At 42.5% G+C, this 20,408-nt stretch overlaps 1 protein-coding gene across 3 annotated transcripts in view; it reads right to left on the reverse strand.

Annotated features, from left to right (window-relative positions):
- Window positions 1–20,408, reverse strand: part of CADM2 (cell adhesion molecule 2) — a 537,284-nt gene that overhangs the window by 152,159 nt on the left and 364,717 nt on the right. For all 3 annotated transcript variants that reach the window (XM_056858351.1, XM_056858350.1, XM_056858352.1), the window contains 2 exons: window positions 17,913–18,065; window positions 11,728–11,865 (listed from right to left, as the gene is read on the reverse strand). In XM_056858351.1, the coding sequence (XP_056714329.1) occupies window positions 11,728–11,865; window positions 17,913–18,065 (291 nt within the window). The remainder of the gene's footprint in view (window positions 1–11,727; window positions 11,866–17,912; window positions 18,066–20,408) is intronic.

Below are 20,408 nucleotides of genomic sequence, written 5' to 3' on the forward strand. Positions count from 1 at the left end.
CTCATTCTGCTCGATCTTTAGCCCAAAATACTTCTTAATTCTTTCATTCATTGACTCTGAAATGTGAATAAGGGTGCAGTCCCAAGGCCAGTCTTTAAATTCTAAGGATAGTCATTCAGTCTCAGAGTCACATAGCATGGAGATACTGACATAGTGTTCCCTTTAAGACCAAACTATATGATACATCTGGCCATGAGCTGGGTTATGGTTCTCTGAATTTGACTCACTTTCCCCACAACCCCATGGCAGCTATAAGCAACTTCCTTAATCAAGTTCCTGAATGCCTGATTCAGTTTAGCACTGAGGAAGGATGGGATCCACCCTTCTCCCCACGTCATTTCCCCAAACCGACATGGCCTCAAGGAGTGCTTTCCCCCCAAACCAATATGGACTGCACATGCAGTGGCCAAGTGTATTGTGCAATGTGACCCTAAAACTATCAAGGGCAGACCAAACTATGCAAGTATATACATAGAATAAGCCTCTCTCCCCTGTGCAGTTTACATCTTCAATAAGGCAATCACGATAGGCAGAGGAAACTATCACATGAAGTTGATACAAGTGCTTTTTTCCCAGTGAGTTACTCGGGAGAAGTGACAGAAATGCTTTCTGTGAATGTGCAGTTTGCTGTTTATTTACAGAGTGTGTCTTGATTGCCTTGCCAAACAAACAAACAAACAAAAACAATAACGAAAACACTTTGTGATGCATTTTCTCTTCCACACAGGATCTGAATTCTTGTCTGAAGAAGCCTGTAGGCTTTTCATGGCAGTTTCCTATTCTAAGTTAGTTGTATGACCCATTCCAGTAGGATGGCCACGGTTCCTTCTGTGTGTTTGCAAGAGGGGTTTAAACTGTGGACCTTCCAGTAGTAGTTATTCAGTTCCTACAGAACAAGTCCTTCCTAGAGTAGGTGGTGCTGTGTTTCCATCATATCAAGTAACTGAGTACAACTGAGATTCCGAACAATGTTTATTGTAAATCTTAACCAGGCATAACAACTGCTGCATCAGTCAGTAAGGCAGCTTAGGACTAGGCCGAAATGCCACCCTTCTACTTCTTTTTCCTTTCTTACAATACTACATTTCCCAGCAGGATCTGTTGTTTATAGCCACTGCTACATTTAAGAACATCACATTTCCCCCTCTCTTAAGAAACTCTTTTATCTATAAAACTTGCTTATCTAATGATACAACTGATCAACATCTCTCTTTCTATATATACACATTGGCCTCCATCATACATAAAACAGGCAGATAAAGATAATAAAGGTACGCAAATCAGTCAAGACCACTGTCAAACATTACATAACACAGGCTCTGGTGATTGGCTCTGGTAGCCTGTCTTTCAGGCCCAGTCTCTGATGGTGCATCTTGCAGTGCTAGTGATGGGTTTAAGTCAACTATCAAAGGCTGATGATCTGAGCCAGTTCCATCTTGTGTCTGATAAGCTGGTGCAAGATGGGATCATTCCATACACAACCATCAGAAAGTCTGTAGGTGTAAGATCCTCTTTTCTCAACAATTTTGAGAGGGGATGCAGAACCCAGTTTCCCTACTCTAACAAAGGAATCATGCAGAACCACACTTGTCTTTTTATGCCTTATCTTTCTTTTGTTTCTATACCCCCCCCCCATGTCATGGGGTTATAAAGGTGCACCAGTCATTGATGATTTGAGAAGTGCAGGGACTTTTAATTCAGTATGCATCTGTCTCCCATGCAATAGTCCTGCAGGAGATTTCTGTGTTGTAACATGTCACGTAGCCCTGTAAGCCCGCAGGAAATCAGTAGTAAAGATTTCCCATGCTTTCCTTTCCAATTTAGCTGTTTGCAAACTCTCTTTCAAGCTTCTGTTAAACTGTTCAATTTCCCTATTAGCTTGAAAGTAATACAAAGATGATCTTCTGTGTATAATATTCTATTTGGCAAGAAAAGCACCAGATTCTAGCTATGTAACTGAATGCTATTGGTGGAAATTATGTCTTTAGGGTTTCCTCCCATAGTAAAAAATAGAGAGAGAGATTTAATGATTATAGTACAGGTAGCTTGCGATGTAAATGACACTTCAGACCATTTACTGAAATTGTCTATTAGGGTGATAGCACAGCAACAGTCCATTGGAGTAGATTCAAAGGGCCCCACAATGTCAATTGCAACCCTTTCCCATGCAGCATTTAGAAGAAGGACTGGCTGTACTGGTACTGGATGTGTGGCTGCTGCCTTTCAGGAAGTGACATATCCAGCAGTATCATGTAGCTGGCAGGTCACACAGGCTTTAATGGCTGCTTCAATTTGGTAAACCTTCCCTGGCCCCTAATAGAGATCTCATAGTTGCTGTTTGGTTCAGATGATCCTTTGATGCATGTCATGGGCAAGATGTATGAATGTGAACTGCAGTTCCTCTGGCACAAGCAACTGGCGCATGCCTCATAGCGTCCAGCCATTCCGTAAGGAAGGTTCATTACATATTCTAACACTGGAGCAAGTCCTTTAGGATTGTTGGGCCATTTCTTTGTCAAAAATTCCTGCAAACGTTGTTGAATTAGACATGCTAAACAAGCAGCTTGAAATTGCTCTGATATCACTGCAGTAAGTGTGCTTGTAAGGAGAGAAAAACCTCTACACCATCCACCTGTGGAGTGTCTGGTGACAGCAAAGGTAAGCAAGACAAGCAATCAGTGGTCCCATTTTCACAATATCAAAACTAGTTTGTGCTGCAGCTGTCCAGACCAAACTTGAGGTCCACCAGAGTAGATTTCTGAGTGGTTCAGTGACAGAAGCATAGTGCAGAATAAATTTTGCATACCTTGAAGTAACGCCGAAGAAAGAATGCAGGTTTGTTAATCAGTTGAAGTAGGTGCTTGTGAAACTGTTACCACATGGTCTGGATCATGTTTCAGGCCAGCCAATGAAACTGTATGCCCCAAGGAGAGTTCTGTTTGCCTGAATTTGCATTTGGCCAAACTGAGCTTCCGACCTGCAGAGCTGATGCATTTCAGTACAGATTGCAGATTATTTTCATGCTTTTCAGGAATGTTTCCAAATACAATGATGTCACCTGAATAACATCAAACTCCATGCTGGGTCTTGAGGTTTAGAAATAGCATTTTTTGGAAGGCCCTGGGAGCAGAAGCAGCTCCATATGGACTCATTTAGAACAAAATAGTCCATCATATGTAATAAATGCTGTCAACTACCTTCATGCAGTACAGACTGGGGATTTGTACTCTGTAGATCAAGGGTAGATCAAGAAACATTTTTGCTCCACAGAATTTTGCAAGTACTTCTTCTGTGTGTAGAAGTGGATGGCTGTCAGTCATAACGACTTTGTTCAGATCTTTTAAACCCACACAAAGGCAAATGCCTCCATCCTTCTTTTTCACTATCATTATCTACATGGCCTCCCTTGCCCAGCTAGTCCGGAGTTTCGGGCTAGGGTGTCATCAGTATGCAGATGACACCCAGCTTTATCTGCTGATGGGCAACTGGCCAGACACCTTCCCAGATATGTTGGCCATGTGTCTGGGAGCTGTTGTGAAATGGTTGAAGCAGAGTTGGCTAAAACTGAATCCAACAAAGATGAAAGTCCTGTGGCTGGGTCGAGGAGGGCCGGACTGTGGGCTTCAGCTCTTGATGGGATTCAATTGGTACCAGTTTCTTCCATCAGGTGCCTAGGCATTGTCCTGGATGCCTCCCTTTCAATGGAGGCCCAGGTCACAGATACTGCTAGGAGGGTGTTTTTTCATCTTCACCAAATCAGGTAGCTGAGCCCTTACCTGTCCCGCCCTGATCTAGCCACAGTGATCCATGCAACGGTCACCTCTAGGTTAGACTACTGTAATTCACTCTATGCCAGGCTACCCTTGAGACTGCTCTGGAAACTCCAACAGGTCCAGAATGCAGTGGCACGGGTCCTTACGGGGACCGCATGGAGAGTGCATATTCAACCTGTGCTCTGCCAGCTGCACTGGCTCCAGGTTGAGTACTGAACCAGGTTCAAGGTGTTGGTTTTGACCTCTACAGGCTCAACCACAGCAAGGGCTTTTTCAGCCCTGGCACCATCCTGGTGGAACTTGCTGTCGGGTGAGACCTGGGCCCTGCAGGACTTGACTCAGTAACATAGGGCTTGTTAGACAGATGTTCCACTGGGCCGATGGTTGAGGGCAGTGACAGTTTACATCACCTGGCCTCCCAACTGGACCCTTCCAGGAATCATGCTTCCCTGTTGGTTGGTTTCTGCACTGTGCCCTGTCGAGGTACTGTAATTGTTCATTGCTGCTGTTTGTTCATCGTTGTTGAGGAATATTGAGGACACCATCTTTTAATTTTTTTAAGATTTATTGCTAAATAAAGGTTCTATAATTTTACATTGATTATATGTTTTTGTTATAAATGATACAGAATGTTGTTAGCCACTCTGAGCCCGACTTGTTGGGATAGAGAGGGATAAATGGCAAATAAACAAACTATGGGTGAAACCTACTCAGATGAATCAATTTCCCTCAATGATGTCTTTCTGTACCAGCTTCTTAGCTCTTCTGATATAGCCTGTCTGATGAAGAATGCTAACCGCCATACATTTTATTGTACAGAAATCACAGTACGTAGCATTTTCACCTTGTGAACAAACCTCTGTGCACAGCCAGGTTTCTCTTCAGCATGATTCTCAGAACACAGCTAAGATTGGTGTTTGCAATGTAGTAGGGCTTGTCTGAGAAGGATCAATGTGTCCATTAACTATCTTTAGGTTAAATGCAGTAAATATATCTCTGCCAAGGATACGAGTGCCATTATGGACAATGTAAAACTCTGCAGTTACACCATACACCAAAAGTCATATGTACATGCAGGCAACCACATCTAGGAATTTGTTTTTTAAATTAACATACCAAGGGTAATTTTGGTTTAGGCATGTTTTTAAACTAATGAACGTAGACTGAATCAGGCAATATATTATTGAACTAGTATCCAACATTAGTTCAATAGTTGGAGACTTTTTTGAGGCTGCAGCAGATACCACAACAGGGTGCATATTTTTTTTTCTGCAACACATATGAGACTGATTCTGTTCCACATACAGAATAGTAACAACAGTCACTTGGATTGCATGTTCTTGTTGTTTGGAGTGGTTTTTATGGTATACCTTTGCAAACTGTCCAATTTGTGTGTGAGTGTGTGTGTGTTTTTAAAACAATAGATGCACAAGGCTGTTGTTGTTTTTTTGCAGGACATCTTGTATAACTTGCAAGATATTGTATAAAGCCACAACAAAAGCATATTTTTGCAGGGCTTTCAATTTGCTAGGTCTGTGGTTGCTCACTCACTTTCTTGCTGTAAGTACCAGTGATGCAGAAACAATAGAGCTTAGGGCTCAGTGTCATATCCTTTATTCCAACAGACCTGCTTTAAGTTGTACAAAATAGATGCATCAGTAGACATAAGCCTGATCTAGTAACTTACATGTGGACAAGGAAGATCTGATGTTTTGATGGGCAACCTCAAGGATTCTCTTATTAAATATAATGCCTTTACTTTAATACACAGTGTGATTCATGTAAAGAGGTCCTGACTCATTTCAAAATAATGCAATAGATCACGATGGGTAGCCGTGTTAGTCTGTCTGTAGCAGCAGAAAAGAACAAGAGCCCTGTAGCACCTTAAAGACTAACAAAATTTCTGGCAGGGTATGAGCTTTTGTGAGTCAAAGCTCACTTTTTCAGAACTTCAGAAGTGAGCTGTGACTCACAGAGTTCATACCCTGCCAGAAATTTTGTTAGTCTTTAAGGTGCTACTGGGCTCTTGCTCTTTTCTACTGCTTCAAAAGAATGAGTTGCCATCTATGTACCAAAGCCATGTCTTTTTGTACAACAAAGCACACAGAAGTCCCAGAATAAGAGTGAACACATATTTTGCTTCAGGAATTCATGACACAATGGAAATGTTTTGTTCTTCACACATTTTTATTCCTCAATGATTTTTGCTTACTGCCTCAAACATCAACCTTGTCATATTATTTGATCATAATGAAAGGCTATAAAACGTGTTTCAGTAAATGAACCTTCTACCGAGAGTGCATGTGTCCTCTATGTTCTAATCATAAGAAATAAAAATACAAGTGCTTCTAGTTCTATAAATTATACTAAGTCCCATTAGAGACAGATGGCCTACATAACTGTTCCATTGAAAAGTCAGTTTTAGAAATCTTATATTGTATTGCATTTGTGGTAAGGCCTCTCTGCCAACAATGCATGGCTTGATAAAAGAGGGGGAGCCAGAGACAGACATAGACAGAGACCTAGATACAGTTCAGTGCTAAGAATATTAACTCAGACATAAGTCCAACTGAATTGTTGGGTTTATTCCCATTTAACTGAACACAGGGTTATGCTTCTCCTATCTTATCCTCTCTCGAGAAAGAAAAAGGAGCTCAGAAAATTCTCTCTGTCTGGTTTTTCCCAAAGCAAATGACTTCTTTGAAAAGGCAGATTAAACTGGGGGTCTTCAACGTGCTGCCTGTGGGCACCATAGCACCCACCAGCACCTTTCCTGGTGCCCGCTAAGTGTTTTTGGAAAGTGGGTGGGGGAATGGGGGGCTTTTGCCCAGCAAGACTTCTGAATGGCTGCCTGCCGCCTCCAAAGTCCACGGAGTTTGGAGGTGGCAAGGACTCAGCCAGCAGGTAAGTAAGAGGAGGGGGGGATGGTGGTGGGGCTAAAGTGGCCCCGGATAACGCAAAAAAAAAAAAAAGGCAGTATTCGGGATCTGCTTTTTTTGCTCCCTTTAATTGCCGCCATTTTTTTTAACCAATAACCCCTCCCCAATTTTTTTTTCCAGTTTAGCTTCAGCCAAATGCACACCCCTAGCCACTACCACCTCTATCCCTGCTCAATAACTAGATAACCCCTTTTCTCTTTCCCTGGCATCTTCAAACACAGCAAGGCAAGCTGCCACACCTGGGCCTTTGGAAGATTCCTCTTGCAAGAGTTTGTTCAGTTTTTGAATATCTATTGCTAGGGCAACCATCATATTGGCCAAAATTCATAACAAGAGGAAATATTCTGTGAATTTGGGAGGACTGCAAAGCACATGCAGCTTGCTTTACTGTGTTTAAAGGTTCTTACTTTTGAGGCCCTATATAGCTTGGGACAAGAGTACTTGAAAAGCTGCCTCTTTCAATACTATGCAGCATATCAGTTAAGATCTTCTCTACCCCCGGTGCCCCTACATACAGAACTGGTGAGTGGCAACCAGATACAGGGCACTGTCAGTGACTGCACATTACTTTTGGAATGCCTTCCACTTGAGGCTCATCTGAACTTTATTGTCCTTTAGGTACCCAGGCTTTTAGTTTTTTTATTTTGATTTGATTTGTACCCTGCACTTTCCCAGCAAAGCTAAACTCAGGGAGGCTAACAACATGTGATATACATAGATAAATAAATAAATAGATAAAGGGTTCCATCTTTTTAACCTATTTTATAGTCTGCTTATAGCTAGGGGGGATATTTATAGTTTGCGGTTTTATGGATTCTTTTAATATTGATGGTTTTTATGTTTTCATGTTTGGTTGGTTTTTGGGATTTTAATTTATTGTTTTCACCTTTGTGAGCTACTTCAATTTCCTCTCTGGAGAAACATATACATGTTATAAATAAATAAATAGATAATAAAATGAATAAATATCACTAGGGTGCTTATCCAGGAGAATAGCTAGCTGCTATAAAGATGAGCTCTAATTATTCTACTGTGGGAGATAAGGAACTGAATTTGAACTTCAAATGATCACCATTTTTGCAACTAACAATTTTTGGGCCTATGTATGCCATCTGTCCTCCTCAAGAGGGAATAAGAGAAGAAGTTTCACTCCTGTGATCAATTAGTTTATTGATTTTCGATTGTAGCTGTTGGAGACATTTGGCACTGTGCAAAGGAAGTTACTAATTATTTGCTGAAATATAAAATGGTGATGGAGTCCAGTTAGTATAATTACAGTGCTTGGCCAAATCCTTTCATTTAATTTTGGAAGAGGGAGTGGAGTGTGTAATCACTTGCAGATTCTGTATGAAGGCACTGGGTCTGCCTGCAGAAAACAATTTGCCATGAAGCAAATTTGCCATTTCAGGGGATTTGATTATAAATCCTAACACTGTACGTAGTTTCACCCACAGGTTGTTGAAATAGTGTTTCTTGCACGTTCACAATTTCCTGTTGTGTAGGGATGCTACTTGTTTGCAGAAGCAGATATGAACACATGAAACTGCCTTATACTTATACCTCTGGTCCATCAAGGTGAGTACTGTCTACTCTACACAGACCGGTAATGGCTCTCCAGGGTCCCAGGTCTTTCTCTTCAATCCATACCTGGTTTTGCCCATCACCGCCTACTTGGAGGTGCCAGAGATTGAACCTGGAACTTTTTGCATGGCAAACAGATGCTCTACCACCAAACCACAGCCCATCCCCTAAAAAAGCATAAGGCTACTCTCAGCCTTCCAATCAATGCAACATTAAGGAAGATGATTTTCCAAACAGTCATTTCACATTCCTGTTTGCATGCTTTCTTTCCTAGTAATTGCATTCTTATTTAAAGATGCAGCAACCGGCTTAATTGAGTCTAGATTGGAAGTGTGAACAGCCTTATGCCCCCTCATTTAAGAGCCAGGTTGGTGTAGTGGTTAAGAGCGGTGGTTTAGAGCGGTGAATTCTGATCTGGAGAACCGGGTTTGATTCCCCACTCCTCCACATGAGCAGTGGAGGCTAATCTGGTGAACTGGATTTGTTTTTCTTCTCCTACACACGAAGCCAGCTGGGTGACCTTGGGCAAACCACATTCTCTCAGCTCCACCCACCTCACAGGTTGTCTGTTGTGGGGAGGGGAAGGGAAGGTGATTGTAAGCCGGTTTGAGTCTCTCCCTTAAGTGGTAGAGAAAGTCGGCATATAAAAACCAACTCTTCTTCTTCTTCTTCTTCCTCTTCTTCTTCTTCAAAACTAACCAGTCTGCTATTGTACTGAGTTATTTATCACCATAACTCCAAGTTTACTATAGGTAGTCTAGGTCTGCTTTTCAAATTTCTTCCTCTATGGCTGCTCTGCAGGTACAAAGCTATTGCAAATTCCTTCCTGTTTTTGCTGCAGGCTGAGAACTGTGCAGTATAACACAGAACAAGGCACCATGTTTTTTTCTTCCTGTCATCCCTCCCCCTCCCTCTGTTGCTAAATTCTGGACACTCACCCACATCTAGGAATTTTTAACCGAAAACCTATAATCAAGGATTAGTTATATCCCTGCAAGTCAGACAACGGTAAGAAACTTGCAACTCTGTTAAAGTTTTCTTGTTGAATTGAGAACGACATGATTCTTCCTTTTGCTAGGAATTTCCCTTAAACTTGCTGGAGGTGAAGGCTCCACATTCTGTCTCCTGTTCCCTCCTCTACTTGACCACGGGAGCTCAAGTACTTTTTAATGCTGGTGTTTAATGTTTCTGTCTCTTTCAAATAGAATTTTCTCATTTTGATTTAGAAATTTTTCATGACAATAATATTAAAGAAGGGAAAACGAAGACATTTCCCTAGGTACCAACCACAGTCTCTTAGACTTTTTAAATGTTGTATGTTAGCCTTTGTTTTATTATGGATTACTCAGTTTCTGTGGATATTACAGAAAGATTAATGGTTTCTCATTACTTCTGTAACTTTGCTTGGAGAAACTTTTTAACTACAGGGCAAACTCACTTGATGCTAGCAACCCTGACATACATAGATTCTATTAGAATGTTTTAAGAATACTTGATGGAGGCTATCTTTAAAAGCTGATAGTTAAAATTTCAGCAGCAATGCAACATGTTCATTCAAGTTTCTAGAAGCAAGCACGGAAGGGCAAAATAAATGGAGAAGCAAGATTATATCCAATAGCAGAACTCTGCCAATGTTTCAAATCAACAAATTCAAACTCTGGTTTATAAAAATTCATCTGTAAAATTAAAATCTTTATGCCCTTGCCCCAGTTTTCCCCTTAGGTCCAATCTACTTGTGACTAAGTGGATCAGGATCCAGATGTATTTATAAACATGTCAATCTATTTACTATGGATGCACCTATGCTTTTAATACATAATGGAGTGATAATAGGCAAGACAAATCCTATTTCCTCCCTACCATACTCATTTGGTTTCTACACTTTTTGCTAAGCTCAGCTCACATAAGAACATAAGAAAGGCCCTGCTGGATCAGACCAAGGCTCATCAAGTCCAGCAGTCTGTTCACATAGTGGCCAGGTGCCTCTAGGAAGCCCACAAACAAGATGACTGCAGAAGCATCCTGGCTGTGTTTCATGGCACCTAATGGTTTGTAAGAAAAAAAAATACTAAGAACATCAAAGCCTAGTGAGGTCAGACTAGAGAAGGGATAGGGGTTATCTTCATTTTTGTTTTAAGAAAGGGAAAAAGTGTTTCCTGCTTTAATTGTGAAAAGGTGGATGTATGTAGTAGTACATTAACTTCCCGTTTCGCCCTTAAATCATCAGTCTGCACCAGTTATTCATAAGTAGCTATATATACATCTGATGGAAATAGAATGTAGAGGGCGAGTTCTCTTTCTTGTAGCCAGCCAACATCAGTCTTCTTCCAATGGATAACACATTTATATAACTATTGGTATAGGCCAAATAATTAATTATTGCCTCTATGGCATGACTAATAGTTTGAGAAGCATTCAAATGAGAAGCACAATTATGCCAACAAGGCACAATCGGATTATTGTTTTCGAGAGCACCCTGTCATCTTCAGCAGCTTGCACCTATTGGTGCCTCCATTCTATGTTACTTCTTCATTTGGTTTAGCAATCCAACATTATAAACAACAACAACAACCAAGTCCACAGAAATCTACTCTTCTTGAACTGTCCAACAAGCCAAATTACTTTTGTGCTGTAGGACACACACATGCTTGGACTTTAATTTTAACTGCAATGGCTTTAGAATGGCTATTGATGGTTACCACAAGGCATTTGCTCTATGGCATACAGGCAACTGGCCTACTGTTAACATGGCCTGCTTTGCACATACATCTTTGTCACAAACAGATGTCTGGCCACACCTAGGTATGGAGAGGAAAGTGGTTGAGAGCAGCCACAGCTGTATGACTCAGTTCAGTTAAATCCCGCCAGAGGAATGCAGAAGAGGATGAGGTGGTAGCTAAAACCAGCCTGAGAAACTAAGCAGCTACATAGACCAAGAAGGTAAGAAAGGACAAGAGCACAGACTTCTGGACCAGGAATTCAGCGATAAGAAAGCCTGATGTGTTTTTTTCCCTTACTTACCTTACACACTGTATGAGCACTGGCTGCTGTGTGCATGCATCATTTAATCATGCTGTGTGCGTTTTTGAGGTTACTGGGGAAGAACTGTACAGCAGAAGCTGGGCCAGAGGGGAAAAGCTGAGGATTTTTTATTCATTTATGAATTTCTTAGGCCATTTTTCAAGCATTTCAAAACATTGTACAAGAATAGTACTAGCAGTGAGACGTTTGCTTTCCCCCACCCCCACAGGCTACAACTGATATTGTAGAGGTGTGAGAAATTCTTACAAGCTACCTACCGAAATGCTTTGGATTATTCTTTGATTATATGCAAAGCATGTAAATGTAATGAATTCTACAAATCAAATCAACCAATTTACATGTTTAATTAATAAGTGTTTCTTATAAATGTAATATACAATTCCAAACAATACCTTTCACCTCTTTGTCATTCTTGAACCATCTGATATCTGCAGCTGGCTTGCTACCAGAGGTTTTGCATGTAAGTTCCATCCTTTCACCTTCCATAACTGGTGAAGTAAATCCACTAATTTGAGGCGTCTCTGGAACTCCTAACAAAAGGCAAACAAACGAGTCATAATTTTGCTAATAAGCTATTGTAAGTTTTTATCAAAGTTGAGAGGTAAAGGGATACTATTGGTTAGTCCAATTTCTATCAGTGAGCATTTACTGAACTCTATGTCAGCAGTATTAGGATTGATAACAAATCTGTTAGTCAACAATTAATTTCTCAAAACCCAGGTATGATATGCAGAAGAATCAGCAGTCAGTACTCATCGCAGAACCTTGCCCCAACTAAACAAATAATCTAAATCCGACCCTCAGCAGAGGTTTTTCATTATAAGCTCTGGTTCCTGCCTCAACGGGAGCCATGTTTGCTGCCCGCGGTGGGAGGGAGAGGCCAGAGCGCTGGGAGCCAGGAGGAAAATGGCCGACCAGCCGGCATGTGCGTTTGCGAGCACCCGTCGGCTCGTGCCCGTCCTACCCTCCCCGGCAACAGCTTCTCATTGGCTAGAGCCTGGGGGCTCCTAGCCAATGGGGGCTGTAGGCGGGAGCTCAGGGGGTGGGGCTAACCCCCCCTCGCCAGTATATAGCAGGGGGGCGGGCTCGCATCCGGCTCACTCCGTCTTTGTTTTGAACCCACCCACCCTCCCTAACCTTATGTCGCAACTTGGGTGGATAGGCATGGAGATGTGTCAGTTTGGTAGGAAAATCGAACTGGAGGGGTCACTTTCCTAACTTTGGGATCCCAATACGGGGTTTTGGGAGAGGCTTAAAGGATATGCCCTGGCTGGAGGGCAGGTGGTTTGCCTCTTCCCAAGCGACGGGAGAAGACAAACAGTGGCGATCGTCCTCATGTCTTCTGGGCCCGCCGTCCCAGTTGCTCACAGCAGGACCGCTGTGGGCAGGTTGGCGCACCAGGTCGCATTGGGGTCGGCCTGGGCATCTGACCATGCTGCACCACGGGGGTCGCAGCTGTTGCCAATTCCAAGTTGTGGCCGATTACATTCCAATTAATATTCCTATCTTTCAACTATTATGTAAATGTTGTTTAATAAAAAATAAGTTGTATTAAATTGCCTATTATGAAGTTTATGACTATAGCGCGGCCGTATTCCCTCCCAATTCGCCCTGGGTCAGCAAACATGGGTAGCTGGAGAAAACAGAAAGTGGGAAAAATCGTTATCTGTGAGCTCTTTCTGCTTGTGGTGCTATACGATTAAACCTAGGAAATATCACAAAGCTGCAGAAGTGAGGCAAAATAATTAAAAAGACACAAACAGCCTGGTTAGAGTAGGACTAGGATCTGGGAGACCCAGTTTGAAACCCTACTCTGCCATGGAAGCTTGCTGGGTGAACGTGGCCTAATCATACACTCTCAGCCTAGCCTACTTCACAGGGTTGTTGGAAGTATAAAATGGAGGGGAGGAGAATGATATTATAAGCCTCTTTGAATCCCCACTGAGGAGAAAGGTGGGGTTTAAATGAAGCAAACAAATAAACAAATAAAAAAGCAGTTAAACAGAGAATACTGGACAGAATGGACCAATCTCATTTTGCTGGTAGTGCTACACAAACACTGAGACAACATCAACACAAAAATTATACTCTCATTATCACTGGCTTTTTGAATATAAAACATACACAGACTGGGATTTTTTCAGATACAAAAGATGCAACATAAAGACTAGTGTGGGATAACACAAAAGCACAACAGAGCTATCACACCTCAAAAATGGAGGCCGGAGCCCAAATTCTCACATAAAATTGAAGAGAAATTTTAAATACTCACAAATATGTAGTTATATCTCTGGGACAAGGGAGAAATAATTCACCCTGCCATAATTTTTAATGTCTTATACAAGTTGGTCAAGTTGATTATTTGGGGGGTGGGGTGATTGGTAATAATTTACACCATTTGTCACTGAATAAATGGTAACCTGACTGCAACAGTGCCTGGCTTTCTTTTAAATATTTATTTCTAGTCCAAATACATAGGTATCCTTGAACAGTGGTCAACTTGAAAGAAAAAGTAGAGTTTTTACGGTACATTAACTCTGGCTATTTGACCCATAATCCTTAATTGTACCTCTAACACTCAAATTAATAAAATAATAAAAAAGGTACTGAATAAAAATATTCAGAAATTAGGGGATTAAAAATAGACACCAATACACCACAGAAAGAATTTCCCTCCTAACAAAGTATATAAAACAACAGCATGATAAACACCTTTTGAATGCTCGGTATCTTTTCTCTAGAAACATAACAGATGATATCCAGGGCTAAAGGAAGTTAATTACATGCTAAATTTTAATATCCACCTAATTTTATGATCTTAAAATGTGCTTCTTTAGATTGAAAACTGACCTGCAATTGTCTTTATCCTGAAATAATCTGTTCTGAGCTGGTTTCCCCTTCCCTTTAATGTTAAACTGGTAAAATAGTCTCAGTGGAACTATCACAGGCACATATTTCATATCCTAGGCACAAAAGCAATTCCCTGGCAGGATTAAGTTTAATATTACTGGCACATGGAACATTTTACATCAGCTTTTTAAAATTCAACTCTCACCTTACTATATACAGAGAGTTAAGAAGTTGGGGCTTTTTTAAAAAATGAACGAAAATATGCAAAATTCAGGAGCAAATACTCAGATCCAGCGGACCTCATACACACTATGCACATGGATCTTTGCCTGCCCCTGAAAAAAAATAGCAATGTCACCTATAATTTGGGTTTACAAAACATAGGGGATACCTTTAAGAAATCTCTTCTCATAGGTGCCATCTGTCCAATATTACACATGTAGTGTAGAAGCAGAGTGCAAGTCAATGCACACATGGACACACATAGAGAGCTCAGATCTATGTATACAGAATTGGATCCAGAAAAGTTGTCCAAGTGCAGAAGCCAGGTTCCACACAAAGTTTCCTCTTTCTGGATTATAGTACCGTATATACTCGTGTATAAGCCGAGTTTTTCAGCCCAAAAAAAGGGCTGAAAAAGCCGGCCTCGGCTTATACACGGGTCAATATGGTAGAAGGGGGGAGGGGGGAGGAGGGGGGAGGGAGGAGAGAGGGGGGAACTTACCACCGCTGCCGAGCCACCGCCATTTTCTCCCGCCGGGAGGGGCCCTGGGCAGCCTCTCTGCAGCCGCAGGAAGCTGCCCTGGCCCCCGGAAGCTGCCCTGGAAGCTGCCGCAGGAAGCTGCCCTGGCCCCCCCGGCCCCCACTGCCATTTTCTCCCGCTGGGAGGGGCCCTGGGCAGCCTCTCTGCAGCCGCAGGGAAGCTGCCCTGGCCCCCCCGGCCCCCGCCGCCATTTTCTCCCACCGGGAGGGGCCCTGGGCAGCCTCTCTGCAGCCGCAGGAAGGCTGCCCCGGCCCTCCCCGGCCCCCGCCGCATTTTCCCAGCCGGGAGGGGCCCTGGGAGGCCCCTGCCTGTCCCGCTGCTACCGCCCACGCGCCTGGGCGCCTTCCTCCGGTCGGCAGCGGCCTGAAGGGGCCTCCTGCCAGCCCAGGAAGGATGCGCCGCCGCCGCTTCGCCGCCTCTCCAGGTAAGTAGTGGGTTCAGGGGCTCTTCCCCCTCCCCCCCTTGGATGGCACTGGGGTCGGGGTGGGATGGCACTGGGGTCGGGGAGCACTGGGGTCGGGGAGGGCCTGGGAGGAGGCGGGAGGGCGACCTGGGGCAGGGGCCCTGCGCTCTAAAATGGCGGCCGCCATTTTAGAGCGCAGCATTGCGGGTAAAGGAAATTTCTTATTGCCCCTCGGCTTATATGCGGGTCAATAAGAAATTCCCTTTTCTGGCCTCTAATTTGGGGGGGGGTCGGCTTATACTCGGGTCGGCTTATACCCGAGTATATACGGTACCATTTTTTATAATATGCTAGGCATACTATTTATTTTAGATTTCTGATAAATCTTTAGCAATTTCTGGCGCTATGCTACCAACATTCACAGAGTCTCATGAATCTTGAAGGGATAACGATTTTTCTGGATAATTTCTTTTTGAATGTATTTATTTATATGCTACTGTTCTCAAGACCAGCTCAAGGAGGCTTGAAACTAAAACAATAAAACAAACATTAAAACACAGCCATTAAAACCCAAAAGAAAGCTATTAAAACAAGTCACAAACACAATCCATTCTCCATGCTGTCGGAGAAACCAGGTGATTTTGAAATTAAATCACAAAACAAGCCAAAGGAAATATAGCACTGAGGAAACGAGAGAAAGAAATATAAGAAAATAAAAGTTCAGTAGCCCTATTCAACGCACACACTAATTCTTCTCAGTATATTGGGGGAGGGGAAGGACAAGGACACCAACAACTATTAACTCTTTTGTCCTTTGGATGCAAAGTGTATAATTTTTGCTTTCAGGAGAACTTGTGCGAGGCTACTGAGCTGATAGATCTAAAGGTATGGTTTTTGAAACGACACACAGAAGCAGAAAGTGGCAGGTAGCAAAAGATACACACATAGATGGCTTGCAAATTCCTGGAGATTTTTTTTTTGGGGGGGGAGAGCCTGGGGATGGTAGAGTTTTATGAAGGAAGGGAGCTCAGCAGGGATGGGATGCCATAGAGTTCCCCTCCAAAGCTGGCCATTGCTCTAGGGGAGCTGATCCCTGTAATTCCAGCTGCAATTCCAGGAGAACCCCAGACTCCAACTGGAGATTGGCAACCATATGAGGCACACAGATGCCAAATCTGAGAAGTATTTTATGTATGTATTCAATATGTGCTACAATTACTACTTCCATAGGTTTCCAGTAAAGATAATGTGTATTCAAAAAGGTATTCAATGCAAATAGTAAAAAAAAAAAAAAAAAAACATTTACAATTTGAATCAGAACACCATATTCCAGGGCAGAATTCAAAAGCATCCTTATCACAAACTCCTCATTTGTACATCACCCCAAAGTACAAGGACAGAGATAGAACTCATTCACAACTCTATCTATATATCTAATAATCAACATGGATCCATGTAACTAAATCTATGGCTCAGGGCCAAGTGGAAAAAAATGGAGATTTCCCCCACAAACCTGGGGAACTCCTCCAGGTTTGCATTAAAAATTGTAAAAAATTACACAAATTGGAAGAGGGTTAATCCCCTCCACTAAAAAACAAACAAAACAAAACAAAACACCTCTCTGAACTTGTGAAGTACCACCATTAGCCCTGTGATCGATGTCTTTCCTCAGCAGCCTCTGAGGTAGTGATGCAGAGACACTATGTGCAGACAAGCTGGTGGCAGAGACAGAGCTGAGGGCAGGGGAGGAGGAAGAACAACCACCGCCAATGGTCCTGCCATTGCTGCCTCTCCTCAGTAATCTGTGAGGCAGTGATGCTGCATGTGGGGGAGCCAGCAGTGGTGGCAGCACTACATGTGAGGGAGGAAGATCAGAAGAGGAGCTACCCACACAATAAGATCTGCCCCAACCTACAGCCATGGGATCTGCCATATCCTTCCACTGTAGCCACATGAGGGGAGAGTGCCGGCACTACTAGGGTTGCCATCCTCCAGTGGTGGCTGGAGATCTCCTGCTATTACAACTGATCTCCAGGCGACAGAGATCAGTAACCCTTGAGAAAATGGCCACTTTGACAATTGGACTCTATGGCATTGAAGTCCTTCCCCTCTCCAAACCTTACCCTCCTCAAGCTCCACCCCAAAAATCTCTAGGTATTTCCCAACCCGGAGCTGGCAACCCTAGGCACTCCTGGTAAGATCCCAAGTTCATGATGGAGGGAGGGGGAAGGTGAGAGAGAAAAAGTGTGACAGCAGGCATTGGGGGAAGGGAGAAAATGAGAAAGAATAAGAGTAGAGGTGGGGCAGGGAGAAAGAGAGAGACAGAGAGGGGGTGGGGGGAGAGGGGAGAAAGCAAATGTAGGGATGGCTGTTCCCGCAAGTTACTTGAGGGTATCTGCTTGTTTTATACTAATTCTCAGAGTGTCTGAAGCCATCCATAATTGCAGTAGAAAGCAATGATGACCACATGCTTCCTGAAGAAGTTTCTAAAGCCTAGGAAGTTACAATAGTTATCATATCAAACTGTTTTCATTTTTGGTATTCTCAACAGCTATGCTTACCCAGAACAGTGAGGAAAGCCTTGGAAGTCTTGACAGGCATAGTAAATAAAGAACAGGTGTATTGCCCTTCGTCTGACAGTGACACATCAGTGACTCTGATGGTCAGTTCATGCCATGAAGCTCGCAGCAGCTCGATTCTATTGTCCCTCAGAGCTGCAAAGCAAAAACAGAGAGAAGTTTTCAAAACAACCCAATAATAAAAGCACAGTAACAATATATTCAGAATAATAGGTCTCATATGGTATTGCAAGAAATGCTTTAGTTCCAGATTTATTGGAGAAACACCAGACAAAGCAATATAAAATGTTATTTATAATTCCTGATTGCAAAGAAAATGTTGTTCACAAATAGAGAAAACACAGTGTTTTTGTAAAGTAGATGTCAACATTAAGGGCAATCTGAATGTATTACTGAACAAATTACCATATATTCACTGACTTTAAAATATACCATGGAAATTATTACAACCACTCCATTTGTATTTGCTGACATTTTTGAACATGGAGTGTTTCCTTTACAAAATGGATCCCTGTAGCTCTGCAGGGGTCACTTTGCTCAGCCTGCTCTTGCCACCCTGTGGCCTTCCAGGCACTCCTGGTAAGTTAAAGGGCCAGTCCATCAAAAAGAAATAGTTTTATGTTTTCCCTGAAAAGATATGACTAGCATTTTACTTTAACTCTACCTCAAAAAAATGAGTAATACCAATGGACTCAGTTTTGGGCACCACAATTTCAGAAAGATGTAGACAAGCTGGAACGTGTCCAGAGGAGAGCAACAAAGATGGTGAGGGGTCTGGAGACCAAGTCCTATGAGGAAAAATTGAAGGAGCTGGGTATGTTTAGTCTGAAGAGGAGAAGACTGAGAGGGGACATGATAACCATCTTCAAGTACTTGAAGGACTGTCATATAGAGGAGGAGTTCCTTTCTGTTGCCCCAGAAGGTCAGACCAGAACGGGTTGAAATTAAATCAAAAGAGTTTCTATCTAGACATTAGGAAGAATTTTCTAACAGAGTGGTTCCTCAGTGAAACAGGCTTCCATGGGAGGTGGTAAGTGCTCCTTCCCTGGAGGTTTTTAAGCAGAGACTAGATGGCCATGTGTCAGCAATGCTGCTTCTATGAATTTAGGCAGTTCATGAGAGGGAGGGCATCTTGGCCATCTTCTGGGCATGGAGTAGGGGTCACTGGGTGTGCGGGGGGGAGGTAGTTGTAAAATTCCTGCATTGGGCAGGGGGTTGGACTAGATGATCCTGGTAGTGCCTTCCAACTCTATGATTCTATGACTGTCAAAACCACTAAAACAATGCAATCTGGTTGGGCTCCAATAGCAATGGGAATTTCCAAATGTCCATTTTTTTCTGGATTAAAACTGGAAGCACACATCATGTGACACTGAAAAAGACATCTGTGTTTTGTCTATCCATTACTAGAACAAAGGACTCATATGAACACTTGAAGCTGCTCTATATTGAATCAGACCATTGGTCCATCAGGGTCAGTATTGTCTCCTCATACTGGCAGCGGCTCTCTCAGGGTTCCAGGAATCACCTACTGGACAGATATTTAAATGGAGATGCCTGGGATTGAATGCCAAGCAGATTCCCTACCACTGAGCCATGGCCCCTCACCAGTGTGACTATGGCATAGCCCAATTAATGCTGTTTCACAATATCATTTTTTTCCAGTGCTTTCTGAGGCACCGGCATTTTCCCACACTACTGTCAAGGGTAGTGTGCGTTGTTGCCAGAGAATCCTGGCACATCCCTGTTCTCTCCTTCACAACGTTACCAGTGCCCACTCCTCACTCACAGTGGTAGTTGCCTCCAATATGGTGGCTTAATATTTCAACAGATGTGTGTAAAGGAACATAGTTTGGGACAAGAAAATACAAGATGACATCAGCCATGTAATCTACAAATCACGTAATCTACTCTTCCTGGAGTACTTGCTGTGTGGTGGTGCCATATTGTTCAAGATGATACAGCCCAAGGCAGCTAATCCAGGAGCTAATGCATAATGCACATAAGCAGCACCAAAGCTAGCGCTTTCCTACACAATCAGACCCAATGAGGCAAAATTCCCCACCACAAAATTGTACTCCAAATTTTACAGCTGAGGCAGGATTTTCTGCCCATCTCACAATCAGTTTTGCCTTGTGCTTTACTCACTGTGACCTTGATGTTTATTGCATCACATACGTATCTACAGCAAACATCTCTACAAGATAATTTGGTGTTAATTAATTATGTTTAATATGTTAAATACTGTATAGAAATTACAAATATAAAAATCACTTTGCTCCACAGATCACTGGATAAAACAGAGATGGCTAATAGAAAAGAGAATCCATTAAAAAATTGACATTTTGGGAGGGGAAACACACTAAAAATATCCAAATCAAAATGATACTGCTATTTTGGTAAGGAAATAAATTAGAGGAAATAAGAGAAAAATATGAAATGAATATTCATAAGCAGTACTAGATAAACAGAATTGCA

The sequence above is a fragment of the Euleptes europaea genome, chromosome 12 (assembly GCF_029931775.1).
Source record: "Euleptes europaea isolate rEulEur1 chromosome 12, rEulEur1.hap1, whole genome shotgun sequence".
Classification (NCBI taxonomy): Eukaryota; Metazoa; Chordata; class Lepidosauria; order Squamata; family Sphaerodactylidae; genus Euleptes; species Euleptes europaea.